Source organism: Pleurodeles waltl, chromosome 7 (genome assembly GCF_031143425.1).
Source record: "Pleurodeles waltl isolate 20211129_DDA chromosome 7, aPleWal1.hap1.20221129, whole genome shotgun sequence".
NCBI lineage: Eukaryota > Metazoa > Chordata > Amphibia > Caudata > Salamandridae > Pleurodeles > Pleurodeles waltl.
The window spans coordinates 66,768,474-66,785,044 of record NC_090446.1 but is presented as its reverse complement, the minus strand read 5'-3'; the positions used below and the strand labels follow the sequence as shown (position 1 = coordinate 66,785,044).

The following is a 16,571-nucleotide window of genomic DNA, read 5'->3' as shown; positions in this document are numbered from 1 at the left end:
ACACAGAAACTTATTTTTAATTTTTTGGAGCTGATCGAGAATGCGATAGCCCCAGACTCGATCCCCATGACACCCCTAGGGGAGACATTTGAATTTATGCAAGTAAAGATGTTCCTTGATGGGTTTATGTCTCAACTTCTTGAAAACCTAAAAAATCTGCAAATTGCCCCAATAAATTTGCAAGCTCTTTGATCTAAACGTTCTTCCCAACACAGTTTTTCTGAAAAAGTAACACCATGATAGTTAAAACTATGAACTTCTGGGATTGATATTCTGTCAATATTAAAGGGCTGTGTACGAGTCTTCTTAGGACCAATAATCATAATATAGGATTCCTGAACGGCCTATTTTCAGATTAAGGTCCCCCATAAAGTTGTTAAAGATGTTGAGAAGTAATTGCAATCCGTTTGCATACGAGCGTTTAAAACCTCTTAATCAGTGTATAATAATACTGATACTGAACGGTTGCTGACTCTTAGTAGGTCTTTACCTTTGCCTATCAGTGCAGACTCTAGTGCATTTATATAAACAAGACGCTAAAATACAGCCTTGGCGCATGCTCTTGGTGGAATTAAAGGGTGCAGTGCCATCCTCATTTAAATTAAAATACACCTTTGCTGTAGTGTCACTGTGCAAGTGCGCAAATAATTTTCAGGGCTGAGTCAATCCCTGCACTGCTCATTATGGACCATAACTTACCTCTATCCACCAGGTCAAATGAACTGGAAAGGTATATGAAGGCCATGTGGATGGCCCTTTGTCTAGCTTGTGCAAATATGCCCGATAATAATAAAAGTTTTAAGGATTGCTCAACCGTACCAACTCCTGAGCGAAAACCATGTTCCGTCTCTGAGAAAAAGCTATTCTCCCGTGCCCATTTTAACAAGCTGTGCAACAGGACTCTCCCCAGAATCTGAGCTGAGGAGTCCAAAAGGGAGATGGGTCAGTAACTCAAAGGTTGACTTCTGTCTCCTTTTTAAAAAATCTTGACAAGAGTGGACTCCTTCCAAGAGTAAGGGATCTTACCTCTGACTGGTGAATGAAAAACGTTAGTTAAAAGGCAGGGTTTTGCCTATAAACATGAACAGAAACCCCAATGGTTCAGCAGCCTTACCAGGAGCGGATTGCAAAATCGCCCTTATGACACCTTTAACTTTGATGGAGCTGCACAGGGATGAGATGTCCGAGCCTGTGGGAACTTGAAGCTCAGGCACTATCTTAAGTGATGGGTCTTGAGAAAGATTTTTTGAGTAATGCCTGTAGGAAAGTACCCTCTTTTTGCATGGTTACCCCCACTTTTTGCCTGCTGTCAGTTCGTTTTCACTGAGATCCTGCTAACCAGGACCCCAGTGATTGTGCTCTCTCCCTCTAAATTTAGTTGCTTAGGACTTTGCACAGCCCACCATTGGCCTACTGGTGCTCCCATAAAAGTCCCTAGTATAAGGTTCTTAGGCACCAAGGGTTCCTCATGGGCTGCAGCATGTATTGTGCCACGCATGGGAGCCCATGCAAAATGTGTCTGCAGACCTGCAATTGTAGCCTGGGTGAAAAGGTGCATGCACCCTTTCACTATAGGTCAATGCACCAGGTCACTGTAAGTCACCCCTATCTTAGGCCCTCCTATCCCAGAGGGCAGGGTGTAGGCACCTGTGTATGAGGTCATCCCTGCATGAGCAGAGGTGCCCCTACAAACTCTAGCTCCATTACACTGGAATTTCAAATTGCAAAAGATATTGATTATATGTAAATAGGAGTTTGCAGCTTGAAACTCTTCTAGTTTCACATGAAGCCCTCCCACCTCCCAAGGAATGGAGTTAGTACTTTAAAAAAACTAAAAGAGAAGTTGCGTACAGAGACAATGTGGGAATTTATTGTCCATGTCCTAGTGGATCGTATGACTCCACTGAATGATGGTGTAAGTATGCACAGCATGTGAATGTAGGGTAGGTTCAAGCTAGAAAACCATATTTAAAGATATGTAACAGGTATTTTAGGTTTGTTGAGTAAATAAATGTGCTTTAAGTTTGTATTTCATTTGTGGTTTAAAAACTGGAAAATTGACCCTATGGTCCGAAGCAAATTTTAAATAGAAAGCTATGGGTCATATTTGCAAGACAAGAGATTTGGAGCTGTCTCCAATTATTACTGAGTTTTAAGGCATTCATGTGATTACAAGTGACAGAAGGGACTTCTATATTGATCCCATAAGTAAGTCCCAAGACATGATTCTTATAACCGAGGTAGGATGAAACAAGCCACTACTTACGCTTGGCAGACAGTCTAACAAACAGAATATGGCCCTCATTCTAAGTCGGCGGGCGGCAGAGGCCGCCCGCCAGACTTCCCCCCTCCAAAATACCGCTCCGCGGTCCAGAGACCGCGGAGGGTATTCCAAGTTTTCCCCTGGGCTGGCGGGCGGCCGCCAAAAGGCCGCCCGCCAGCCCAGGGGAAAACAACCTTCCCACGATGAAGCCGGCTCATAATCGAGCCGGCGGAGTGGGAAGGTGCGACGGGTGCTACTGCACCCGTCGCGTATTTCACTGTCTGCTATGCAGACAGTGAAATACTAGCGGGGCCCTCTTACGGGGGCCCCTGCAGTGCCCATGCCATTGGCATGGGCACTGCAGGGGCCCCCAGGGGCCCCGCGACACCCCCTACCGCCATCCTGTTCCTGGCGGGCGAACCGCCAGGAACAGGATGGCGGTAGGGGGTGTCAGAATCCCCAAGGCGGCGCAGCATGCTGCGCCGCCTTGGAGGATTCATTTGGGCAGCGGGAAACTGGCGGGAGACCGCCAGTTGTCCCGGTCCGACCGCGGCGTTACCGCCGCGGTCGGAATGCCCAAGGGAGCACCGCCGGCCTGTCGGCGGTGCTCCCGCCCCCGTTGGCCCTGGCGGTTCTGTACCGCCAGGGTCATAATGAGGCCCTATGTCTTCCTTAAATGGCATGTTAGTTCAGACAGACTGGAGGATATGATGTGTTTTCTTTCACCAAGTTTTTGCTATGAGGCGATCCATGTATAAATGTTGACATTGATTACTAAAGACTAGTGGTGTTAGATCTCATAGAGCCTCCAAGCTAATATTCTTACTGCTGAAATATACCAGATATAAAATAGATAAGATTGCCCGTGTACACTTGCAGGTTTGGATAATATTTCTCTTAATATCAGGGACAAGAAAATCAGCTAGTGCCTTTTTCAAACTTTTGACACTGGCCCCTGAGTTAATACACAAAGATGATAGTAATGTGTAATGTTACTTTAGGTGAAACAATGATAAGCAAATGTGCTCAAGTATGTGCCCAGCCCCACCAGGGTTAGGGTGGTCGGAGAATAATCAGTGTTGTATTAGGGGATGAGATAGGAGCCCTGCAGTAAGTCAGTAGAGCAGGAAACAGTAAATTATTACACATTTGAACCCTTTGGTTTAGGTTTCCTTCTTTCTCTCAGTTTTTTCTACATCTCCATCTCCTGCACTGAAACTCACAAATATTCACAAGATGTTAATTGTTAATTAGCATTTCAATGTAGTTGTTTTCGTCAAATATTATTTTTTAAATGTATTATGCATGCAACTGTTAATGGCTCTGTTTATGAAGTAAACAATTGAGGTACCTAGTCTTAGGCATAGTGTGCTTATTGACGGTGCTGTTAGGCAACTGTTAGTATTTTATCTGCTTTAATAAACCATTTTGTGTTTATTATAAACTAAAAAACTCATCTCGTTCCTCTCTCTCAGGATGAAGACATCACACTGCCAGATAGCATCCTATCTGTAAGTTGACCTGATCATGTTATTCCAGGTTTACTCTTTGGTGGAAACCTGCTGTTTACTCCGGTGGAACAGTGACGTGAAATGTCCCCTAGCTGTTCACAAAAAAGAGCAATACTATGGCTAATATTGATGAGCATGAGCTATATAAATAACCTTTGCTTCCCATCTCCCCTTATATGCAGATTCTTTCACAATCAAGAGATAGCTGCTATACTACTACCTCACACCAGATTCATGGACCACACCTTGGTGATGCCGGGCATGATCCACTGACTCCTAGTCACCACAATAATCTCCTTGAAAGGCCTGGCACACAGGCACACCACAGGCAGACCTACTGCCAACGCATGAACACGAAGGATATCTTTTCTGCCACCGATTACACTTTCTGTAGCTCTTTACCTTCCAACATCCAAAAGATCTCGAACCACCCTAAATTACGAAAACCCTAAAACATTGCGGTTCCCAGAGTAATCCTTGAGGCCAAAACAAATAACAAGCCATGTTGCCCAACCTGCTGCCCATAGTCAGTACTTGTCTACACATAGCAGGCTTCACAACCTAATATAAGCCCGTCACTGGCATTAGTACGAGAATATGCATATGTAATGGTTGACAAACAGAGTGTTGAACTCTGCGAAAGCAAGGCTGAAATACCAGTGTTGAACTACTCTGGCCCACTGGGTATATCGGCACAAGGGCAAGGAGACATGACCATTGAACATGGGTAAGAGTAGATGGAGGTAAGAAGATAAGTATACTTTAAAAGGGGGAACAGCGAAACTCAAACATCAGATGCACACATTGGGCAGGGAGAGACAAACTTGGAGTCAGCGAAATGAGGACACTAGGAAATTGAAATGGGAACTCAAGACATGGAGTCACAGTTAAACTGTTGAGGGACCCGGACTGAGAAACAAGGAGACTGGAGCAGGACAACACAGACCCTGGAACAGAGAGTCAGAATACAAAAAGTAAGCGAAATAGATTCTGACTTAAGAGTGACACAGACTATGGCTTGGTAACACAGACAGAACAGCAAGACACATACACTGGAAAAGGAGACACAGACAGAGAAATATTAACAAATGTCAAATGAAACAAAAAGCTATGCAGGAAAGAGATATAAACCCATGGAAAGGAAGACAGTCTCCCCCACTAATGTGGCATTGGAGCAACTACATTTGGACAGCATGACACAGACACTGGAATCGGGCAGCATGAAAAGGAGAGAAAGTGAAGTAGAATCTGACCAAAGGGTAACACAGACACAGGCCAGCGAGACACATACTGAAAGAGAAAGACATATCAATGGAAATGAAGGCACAAACATTAGGATGGACGTAGTGACCGCCGGATACGGAGATAACACAGGGATTGGGAGATACAATAGCTAAGTGGGCAACAAACACTAACCATTAAGGCACATGCTCTACATCAGGGAGACCCAGTCGGTGACACAGAAAGAGGGAAACAAGGAAAAGGACATAGAGCGAGACAGAGAAACACTTAGGGGTGCACTGGGGCCGGGGAATGGGCCTAAAGACTGGGAGAAAAATCCTCCTGGAAAGGAGCACATGGGCACTGGAGTAGAAAGACATGAAGCTTGAAGTAGGAAGTACCTGTTCAGAGAAAGGACGAAGAGGATCTGATACTGGGGATAATTGGAGAGAGAGAAACACTGGAGCTGAGGGACTGGGGCACGGGGATCGTGAGTGTTGGGCACAGTAGCAGGGAGTCAGATATTCAAACAGGAAAACACATACTCTGTGAGAGATGGGCCCTATGGCATTGAAACGTGGACAGTAGGATAGGAAGATGAAGAGAAAAGGAGGCACAGTGAGACATGTCCACCAAGACAGGAAGAACACGATGCTTAAACTCAGAAATATTGATACTGACACAAGAAAGCGAAGACAGTAGAAGAAGAAAGTAAAAAAACACTTATCCTTAGCTAAATAAGGACTTAAATTCCGAAAGTTGGAAAATGAAACACTTAAATCAGGACAGTGAGACACATTAGAGCAGGGAGGTGTCATCATGCTGATCATACTCTAAATTCTAGAGGCAGTTCCTCAACCACACAAGCATGAGGGTTCCATACTGCCCACAATGCTATGAGGCCTTATGGCATACGAGTGCTATGCAAATATCATATGACAGATCCTAACACAACATACTCTGACTACTGAATGTCACCACTGTAGTAACCACCTTCATTCACCTTTTCGCTGGATGGAGAAGGTTGTGTTGATTCTGCAACCATTAGATTCCAGAGTTTACGGTTCCAAATGCTTGATGTGATGAGGCTTAACCCCAAAACTGTCCACATCCCAGGAAGGGCTGCTATCACCAGGGACCACAGTGGGTTTCTGGTCCTGATGTCAACCCTGTCACCGGAAAATCTTGACAGTAACAGTAGGTCCAGAGATACATGGCTATTAAGTTTAAGGCAGCCTTGAGACACACACTGCGGGAGCTGGCACATTATTTTCATATGTTCCTGTCGAAAAACATATCGCTGCTCCTGGTAGCCCCAAGAACACTATGGAAGAACTTTCTGAATGGGATCCTTAATTTTTGAGTGGTTGACTTTTTGACGCTACATTTTAGGGTTCCATCTTTTATTCTGAGCAGAGAATATTTTTGGGGATGACTCATTTTATTCAACTTCTTTTGGCACCCAAATGGGGTCTAGAACTTTCGTGGGCACTGAGCCCCCTCGTCTGTATCCCATGCCTTCATTTTTGACAATCTAGCTGTAGTTTAAAAACCGCTAAAAATCAGAGACCTGAATGCTTCCAAAAATACCTGAGTCCACCAAAACCGAATCCCATAGCATAAAATTGACCACAGCGCTCGTTAACAGAAATCCAGAGCCTAGCACGAAGGAGCTATATAAAATTAAGTGTTGTATTTCTGCCCCAGAGGGTGCTATCATGCTTTTGTGTGTGCATTAGTTTCAATTAAAGTATTTACATATCTGCTAAAGTCTGTGGGGTTCATTACGACCTCGGCGGTCTTTTTGCAAGACCGCAGAGGGACTGCCGTGCGGAAGACTGCCTGTGCAGGCGGTTTGCCGCTCAGCGTATTATGACTGTTGGCTGCTCTCTGTCGTTATTCCGTCGGAGAGCCGCCAACAGCCATACTTGCGGGCGGCGGGGAAGTGGAGGTTGCTCCACCTCCACCGCCACACCAACAGAACACTGCCCAGCAAATCACGTCCTGTGATTCGCCGTGGCGGTGTTCTGTTGGCGGTGTGGTGTCGGCGGAACTGCCCCCATGGCTCCCGTCCCCTCCCGGAGGATCGACGGACCAGGTAAGTCGATCATCCGTTAGGGGAGAGGGGTGGCGGGGTGTTGGGTGTTGTGTGCGTGCATGGGGGTGTGCGTGTGTGTGTATGTAGAGGGGGTATGTGAGTGCATGTATGCTTGCGGGGGTGTTGTGTGTATGGGAATGAGTGTGTGTATGTCTGTGGGTATGTCTGTATGGATGTGTGCGTGTATGTTTGAAAGTGGGTGTGTCTGTCTGACTGTGTGTGTGGATGTAGGCATGTATGTCGGGGTGTGTGTGTTGGTGGTGCCTGCATGCGTGTCGGGTGTGTGTGAGTAATGTTATGTTGGGGGTCGGGGTGGGGAGGGGGGGCCCTGCCACCTTTGGGAGGTGGCAGGGGTGGTGGGGGGTGTAGGGGAGGGTGTCGGGTGGGCGTGGGGGGTGGGGGAGACCCCTATAAGTGCCAGGGAAGGAATTCCCTGGCACTGATAGTGCTTACTGCCATGGATTTCATGGCGGTTGAAACCGCTGGAAATCCACGGGGGTAAGCCGGGTCCAAATACCGCCGGCAGTATACTGACAGCCGCCGGGCTGGAGACCCAGGTCTCCAGCCCGGCGGGCGGGACAGAGAACCGGCGGTTGACCATGGCGGTAACCCCTATGGTCATAATACACCAAGGTAAGACCGCCAGCCTGTTGGCGGTCTTACCGCTGGTTCTCCGCCATCCGCCACGGTTGTAATGACCCCCTGTATCTTTTCAGAATGCACAGCACCGTCTAGGTACTGATGTTATTGAACTATTTAGTATTTCATCCATTCTGTTCCTTACTTTTTCATCCATCCACTACCCCCTTATGGTCTGCAATCTAAGCTAGGGTGAAAGTATGTCTCTGTTCAATAAAAATGCTTCCAATGTAGGCCACGCTGCCAGCAACACTCTTCCAGCAAAGATTTCCGCTGGTTGTGCACTTCGGTACCTAGACAGGAGTATGTATTTGGGTGTAAATTGTCTATGGTACAACAGAGCGATCTTTGAATAAGAGGTTCCTGGAGTGTCAGCCCTCCTTGTATAAGCATTGTATGCATTAGACTATTTTGAACTGTGCCCACCATTTTCAAGTCAGTCGTAAAGTTAATGGACCATATTTACAATCCTGCTTGTGTCGCTCTTGCCACGTAACATGGTGCAAAAGCGACACAGCTCGTAAGGCAGATTAATGAAGCTATGCAAGGCCACCTCAAGGTGGCCTTAATTGACTTCATAAATCTGGAGTAATGCAAAAATTGCTGCATTTCATTACTCTGTCCTGGAAAGGCTTTCCATGGGAGCTGCATGGGTGTTCCTACACAACTCCCAGGCTCATTGTGTGTCCCAAGCCTACGACCGACTGAACAGATCAGCTTCTAATATTAAATGGAAAAATTTGAAACATTTCACTAGTAAACGGCCTTTGAAATGGGTTTCTGGACAGTTGATCAATTTAGTGCACACTGGTTTTTCCATGCCTTTTTGCGCATCTACTCCATACATTTGGCAGTTTCTTTGACTAAATCATCTGCATTTCCATGGTTTAGAATGTCTTCTTCTCCTCTGAATTCAACACCATCTAATCATTGCATCAATAGTTTATTCTGATATGATTTGCTTCACAGCATTGAAGAGCATGTAAAAAAAATCCCTTTAAAAATTGCCTTTATCGAAGGTGACAATATCCATTTAACTAATAAATGAAAGCATTCTTATGTAGATGGAGCCTCAACTCTCTCTTCACATGCTTCTTCTTTTCAAGATTTGAACAAAGGACCAACTTATAAGCATCTTCCAGGAAGTTCAAGAGAAGCTTCCACCCTTGCTGTGGTGAAGACTGATTTCTAATTGTGCACTTAAAAACCTTGACTACGGTCTGTGCGGTCGTCAAACAGTCCTTTTTGGATGCTTTTCCGATTTAGTTCTACTTGGGACATCTACGGCCTATCTAGATTAATAATGAAATCTGGATCTCTTTTCATTATATGTATCTATGCAGATATGTGGTATTGGTGCAGGCAGTGGAGCACTGTACAGAGTCTGTACAGGTACAATAATTAATGATGTCATGGCAAAAACATCATGCCACTGCCAAACACCCAGAGGGAGGGCCATGAACTGGCAAATAATGACCTCCAGAAGAACTGTAGAAACTTCTAGTGCCCGGAAGAATTGGCATTGAAAAGGAAGTATCCTTGTGTCCCAGGATAATCATCCAAATATTGTATATGAGAATGAATCTGAACGAGTAATTGACGTCCATTTTAAAATGACCGTAATCCATCAATGGGTTAAAATCTCTCAGATCAATCACACAAAGTTGTCCTTTCTCATTTTTGTCTAAGAAAATATTGTGCAAGAAAACATCCATACTGTTATATTCAACTTTCTTTCAATATCCCACTTTTCACTACAGAAAGGATAAAATTCAGATGTGGGCAACTACTATTCTAAAGTTTGTTGTTTCCTTGGACATGATTGCGGCTACTCCTTTAACCCCTTCTGTGCCCAGGACGTAATGGTTACGTCCTGAGGCACAGTGCTGCTGTGCCCAGGACGTAACCATTACGTCCTGTGCACAGAGCCCAGAGGGAGCGCTCTCGCTCCCTCTGTGGGGTTCCCCCCCACCCCCCCCAAGTCAGGGATGGAAGGGGAAGCCCTTCCCCTCCCACCCCGACCCCCCCAACCCCCCCTGTGACGTCAGCGCGCGAGCGCGCGCTGATTAGTCACAGGGTCTCCCCCATTTGCATTTCTTTTTCAATCCCATGGGGGAGGCCCCGAGAGGCTTCAAAGGGAAGGAAATGTATTTCCTTCCCTTTGAAGTCTCTCACAGGTTTCAAAAGCCGGATTGCTTGCAATCCGGCTTTTGAAACCCCACTAGACACCAGGGATTTTTTTTTTTTTTAACTGAAATTGGCAAAAGGGAGCGACCCCTTGGGCAAGGGTCGCTCCCGGGGGGGCATTTTTTTAGGAAGGCCTTTTCTGCCCCCCCTGGGGGCAGATTGGCCTATTATTAGGCCGATCTGCCCCCGGGGGGGCAGAAACCTCTAGGCACCAGGGATTTTTTTGTTTTTCTGTTTTACAGATGGGGAGCGACCCCCTTGGACAAGGGTCGCTCCCCTGGAGGGGCAAAATGTATTTAGGCCATTTCTGCCCGCTTTGGGGGCAGATCGGCCGATTTTAGGTCAATCTGCCCCCAAGGGGGGCAGAAACCACTAGGCACCAGGGATCTTTTTTTTGCGCCGTCACACAAGGGGAGCGACCTTGTAGTCAAGGGTCGCTCCCCGGGGGGGTGGGAGGCGGGGGGGGCAAATTATTTTAGGCCATCTCTGCCCCCCCTGGGGGCAGATCGCCCTATTGGTATTAGGCCGATCTACCCCCAGGGGGGGCAGAAACCTCTAGGCGCCAGGGCAAATTTTTTTTTTTTGTATTTTTTTTTTTTTTTTTTTTTTTTTAGAGATGGGCTGCGACCCATCAGGCAAGGGTCGCTCCCCTGGGGGGCAAATTGTATTTAGACCATTTCTGCCCCCCTTGGGGGCAGATTGGTCGATTTTAGGTCAATCTGCCCCAAGGGGGCAGAAACCACTAGGCACCGGGGATTTGTTTTTTGGCGCCAATGTCACGCAGGGGGAGCGACCCCGTAGGCAAGGGTCGCTCCGGGGGGGGGGGGGATGGGGGGGTGTTCGGGGGGCAAATTTATTTTAGGCCATTTCTGCCCCCCCTGGGGGCAGATCGGCCTATTATTAGGCCGATCTGCCCCCGGGGGGGGGGGGGGGCAGAAACCTCTTGTTGCCAGGGCAAATTTTTTTTTAGTGTTTTTTTTTTAGTTTGTTTGTTTTTTTAGAGATGGGGAGCGACCCATCAAACAAGGGTCGCTCCCCTGGGGGGCAAACTGTGTTTAGACCATTTCTGCCCCCCTTGGGGGCAGATTGGTCGATTTTAGGTCAATCTGCAACCACTAGGCACCGGGGATTCGTTTTTTGGCGCCAATGTCACGCAGGGGGAGCGACCCAGTAGGCAAGGGTCGCTCCGAGGTGGGGGGGTGGGGGGGGTTTGGGGGGGCAAATTTATTTTAGGCCATTTCTGCCCCCCCCTGGGGGCAGATCGGCCTATTATTAGGCCGATCTGCCCCCAGGGGGGGCAGAAACCTCTAGGCGCAAGGGCAAATGTTTTTTTGTTTTTTTTTGTTTTTTGTTTGTTTGTTTTTTTAGAGATGGGGAGCGACCCATCAGACAAGGGTCGCTTCCCTGGGGGGCAAACTGTATTTAGAGCATGTCTGCCCCCTTTGGGGGCAGATTGGTCGATTTTAGGTCAATCTGCCCCCAAGGGGGCAGAAACCACTAGGCACCGGGAATTTGTTTTTTGGCGCCAATGTCACGCAGGGGTAGCGACCCCGTAGGCAAGGGTCGCACCTGGGCAGGGGGGGTTTGGAGGGGTGGGGGGTCAAATTTATTTTAGGGCATTTCCCCCCCCCCTGGGGCCGGCTGAGCTAGAGGCCAAAATCCACATGTAGGCACTTTGCAAAAAACACCTCTGTTTTCTGTGAAAAAATATGTTGTGTCCACGTTGTGTTTTGGGCCATTTCCTTTCGTGGGCGCTAGGCCTACCCACACAAGTGAGGTACCATTTTTATGGAGAGACTTAGGGGAACGCTGGGTGGAAGGAAATTTGTGGCTCCTCTCAGATTCCAGAACTTTCTGTCACCGAAATGAGAGGAAAAAGTGTTTTTGGCCAGATTTTGATGTTTGCAAAGGATTCTGGGTAACAGAACCTGGTCAGAGCCCCGCAAATCACCCCATCTTGGATTCCCCTAGGTCTCTAGTTTTCAAAAATGTGCTGGTTTGCTAGGTTTCCCCAGGTGCCGGCTGAGCTAGAGGCCAAAATCCACACGTAGGCACTGTTTTCTATGAAAAAATGTGATGTGTCCACGTTGTGTTTTGGGCCATTTCCTGTCGCGAGCGCTAGGCCTACCCACACAAGTGAGGTATCATTTTTATCGGGAGACGTGGGGGAACGCTGGGTGGAAGGAAATTTGTGGCTCCTCTCAGATTCCAGAACTTTCTGCCACAGAAATGTGAGGAACATGTGTTTTTTTAGCCAAATTTTGAGGTTTGCAAAGGATTCTGGGTAACAGAACCTGGTCCGAGCCACACAATTCACCCCATCTTGGATTCCCCTAGGTCTCTAGTTTTCAGAAATGCACAGGTTTGGTAGGTTTCCCTAGGTGGCGGCTGAGCTAGAGGCCAAAATCTACAGGTAGGCACTTAGCTAAAAACAGGTCTATTTTCTGTGATGTGTCCACGTTGCGCTTTGGGGCGTTTCCTGTCACGGGCGCTAGGCCTACCCACACAAGTGAGGTATCATTTTTATCGGGAGACATGGGGGAACGCTGGGTGAAAGGAAATTTGTGGCTCCTCTCAGATTGTAGAACTTTCTGCCACAGAAATGTGAGGAACATGTGTTTTTTTTAGCCAAATTTTGAGGTTTGCAAAGGATTCTGGGTAACAGAACGTGGTCCGAGCCACACAAGTCACCCCATCTTGGATTCCCCTAGGTCTCTAGTTTTCAGAAATGCACAGGTTTGGTAGGTTTCCCTAGGTGGCGGCTGAGCTACAGGCCAAAATCTACAGGTAGGCACTTTGCAAAAAACACCTCTGTTTTCCTTCATAAATTTGGTTGTGTCCACGTTGCGCTTTGGGGCGTTTCCTGTCGTGGGCGCTAGGCCTACCCACACCAGTGAGGTATCATTTTTATCAGGAGACGTGGGGGAACGCTGGGTGGAAGGAAATTTGTGGCTCCTCTCAGATTTCAGAACTTTCTGCCACAGAAATGTGAGGAACATGTGTTTTTTTAGCCAGATTTTGAGGTTTGCAAAGGATTCTGGGTAACAGAACCTGGTCCCAGCCACACAAGTCACCCCATCTTGGATTCCCCTAGGTCTCTAGTTTTCAGAAATGCACAGGTTTGGTAGGTTTCCCTAGGTGGCGGCTGAGCTACAGGCCAAAATCTACAGGTAGGCACTTTGCTAAAAACAGGTCTGTTTTCTGTGATGTGTCCACGTTGCGCTTTGGGGCGTTTCCTGTCGCGGGCGCTAGGCCTACCCACACAAGTGAGGTATTATTTTTATCGGGAGACGTGGGGGAATGCTGGGTGGAAGGAAATTTGTGGCTCCTCTCAGATTCCAGAACTTTCTGCCACAGAAATGTGAGGAACATGTGTTTTTTTAGCCACATTTTGAGGTTTGCAAAGGATTCTGGGTAACAGAACCTGGTCCCAGCCACACAAGTCACCCCATCTTGGATTCCCCTAGGTCTCTAGTTTTCAGAAATGCACAGGTTTGGTAGGTTTCCCTAGGTGGCGGCTGAGCTAGAGGCCAAAATCTACAGGTAGGCACTTAGCTAAAAACAGGTCTATTTTCTGTGATGTGTCCACGTTGCGCTTTGGGGCGTTTCCTGTCGCGGGCGCTAGGCCTACCCACACAAGTGAGGTATCATTTTTATCGGGAGACATGGGGGAACGCTGGGTGAAAGGAAATTTGTGGCTCCTCTCAGATTGTAGAACTTTCTGCCACAGAAATGTGAGGAACATGTGTTTTTTTTAGCCACATTTTGAGGTTTGCAAAGGATTCTGGGTAACCGAACCTGGTCCCAGCCACACAAGTCACCCCATCTTGGATTCCCCTAGGTCTCTAGTTTTCAGAAATGCACAGGTTTGGTAGGTTTCCCCAGGTGGCGGCTGAGCTACAGGCCAAAATCTACAGGTAGGCACTTTGCTAAAAACAGGTCTGTTTTCTGTGATATGTCCACGTCGCGCTTTGGGGCGTTTCCTGTCGCGGGCGCTAGGCCTACCCACACAAGTGAGGTATTATTTTTATCGGGAGACGTGGGGGAATGCTGGGTGGAAGGAAATTTGTGGCTCCTCTCAGATTCCAGAACTTTCTGCCACAGAAATGTGAGGAACATGTGTTTTTTTAGCCACATTTTGAGGTTTGCAAAGGATTCTGGGTAACAGAACCTGGTCCCAGCCACACAAGTCACCCCATCCTGGATTCCCCTTGGTCTCTAGTTTTCAGAAATGCACAGGTTTGGTAGGTTTCCCTAGGTGGCGGCTGAGCTACAGGCCAAAATCTACAGGGAGGCACTTTGCAAAAAACACCTCTGTTTTCCTTCAAAAATTTGGTTGTGTCCACGTTGCGCTTTGGGGCGTTTCCTGTCGTGGGCGCTAGGCCTAACCACACAAGTGAGGTATCATTTTTATCGGGAGACGTGGGGGAACGCTGGGTGGAAGGAAATTTGTGGCTCCTCTCAGATTCCAGAACTTTCTGCCACAGAAATATGAGGAACATGTGTTTTTTAGCCAAAATTTGAGGTTTGCAAAGGATTCTGGGTAACAGAACCTGGTCCCAGCCACACAAGTCACCCCATCTTGGATTCCCCTAGGTCTCTAGTTTTCAGAAATGCACAGGTTTGGTAGGTTTCCCTAGGTGGCGGCTGAGCTACAGGCCAAAATCCACAGGTAGGCACTTTGCTAAAAACAGGTCTGTTTTCTGTGATGTGTCCACGTTGCGCTTTGGGGCGTTTCCTGTCGCGGGCGCTAGGCCTACCCACACAAGTGAGGTATTATTTTTATCGGGAGACGTGGGGGAATGCTGGGTGGAAGGAAATTTGTGGCTCCTCTCAGATTCCAGAACTTTCTGCCACAGAAATGTGAGGAACATGTGTTTTTTTAGCCACATTTTGAGGTTTGCAAAGGATTCTGGGTAACAGAACCTGGTCCCAGCCACACAAGTCACCCCATCTTGGATTCCCCTAGGTCTCTAGTTTTCAGAAATGCACAGGTTTGGTAGGTTTCCCTAGGTGGCGGCTGAGCTACAGGCCAAAATCTACAGGTAGGCACTTTGCAAAAAACACCTCTGTTTTCCTTCATAAATTTGGTTGTGTCCACGTTGCGCTTTGGGGCGTTTCCTGTCGTGGGCGCTAGGCCTACCCACACCAGTGAGGTATCATTTTTATCAGGAGACGTGGGGGAACGCTGGGTGGAAGGAAATTTGTGGCTCCTCTCAGATTTCAGAACTTTCTGCCACAGAAATGTGAGGAACATGTGTTTTTTTAGCCAGATTTTGAGGTTTGCAAAGGATTCTGGGTAACAGAACCTGGTCCCAGCCACACAAGTCACCCCATCTTGGATTCCCCTAGGTCTCTAGTTTTCAGAAATGCACAGGTTTGGTAGGTTTCCCTAGGTGGCGGCTGAGCTACAGGCCAAAATCTACAGGTAGGCACTTTGCTAAAAACAGGTCTGTTTTCTGTGATGTGTCCACGTTGCGCTTTGGGGCGTTTCCTGTCGTGGGCGCTAGGCCTACCCACACAAGTGAGGTATTATTTTTATCGGGAGACGTGGGGGGAATGCTGGGTGGAAGGAAATTTGTGGCTCCTCTCAGATTCCAGAACTTTCTGCCACAGAAATGTGAGGAACATGTGTTTTTTTAGCTACATTTTGAGGTTTGCAAAGGATTCTGGGTAACAGAACCTGGTCCCAGCCACACAAGTCACCCCATCTTGGATTCCCCTAGGTCTCTAGTTTTCAGAAATGCACAGGTTTGGTAGGTTTCCCTAGGTGGCGGCTGAGCTAGAGGCCAAAATCTACAGGTAGGCACTTAGCTAAAAACAGGTCTATTTTCTGTGATGTGTCCACGTTGCGCTTTGGGGCGTTTCCTGTCGCGGGCGCTAGGCCTACCCACACAAGTGAGGTATCATTTTTATCGGGAGACATGGGGGAACGCTGGGTGAAAGGAAATTTGTGGCTCCTCTCAGATTGTAGAACTTTCTGCCACAGAAATGTGAGGAACATGTGTTTTTTTTAGCCAAATTTTGAGGTTTGCAAAGGATTCTGGGTAACAGAACGTGGTCCGAGCCACACAAGTCACCCCATCTTAGATTCCCCTAGGTCTCTAGTTTTCAGAAATGCACAGGTTTGGTAGGTTTCCCTAGGTGGCGGCTGAGCTACAGGCCAAAATCTACAGGTAGGCACTTTGCAAAAAACACCTCTGTTTTCCTTCATAAATTTGGTTGTGTCCACGTTGCGCTTTGGGGCGTTTCCTGTCGTGGGCGCTAGGCCTACCCACACCAGTGAGGTATCATTTTTATCAGGAGACGTGGGGGAACGCTGGGTGGAAGGAAATTTGTGGCTCCTCTCAGATTTCAGAACTTTCTGCCACAGAAATGTGAGGAACATGTGTTTTTTTAGCCAGATTTTGAGGTTTGCAAAGGATTCTGGGTAACAGAACCTGGTCCCAGCCACACAAGTCACCCCATCTTGGATTCCCCTAGGTCTCTAGTTTTCAGAAATGCACAGGTTTGGTAGGTTTCCCTAGGTGGCGGCTGAGCTACAGGCCAAAATCTACAGGTAGGCACTTTGCTAAAAACAGGTCTATTTTCTGTGATATGTCCACGTCGCGCTTTGGGGCGTTTCCTGTCGCGGGCGCTAGGCCTACCCACA

General features: G+C 47.5%; 1 protein-coding gene across 1 annotated transcript in view; it reads left to right on the top strand.

The window, feature by feature from the left end:
* LOC138303647 (glutathione S-transferase kappa 1-like) overlaps window positions 1–16,571 on the top strand; it is a 295,766-nt gene that overhangs the window by 199,632 nt on the left and 79,563 nt on the right. The window contains exon 5 of the mRNA XM_069242948.1: window positions 3,739–3,774. Within this exon, the coding sequence (XP_069099049.1) occupies window positions 3,739–3,774 (36 nt within the window). The remainder of the gene's footprint in view (window positions 1–3,738; window positions 3,775–16,571) is intronic.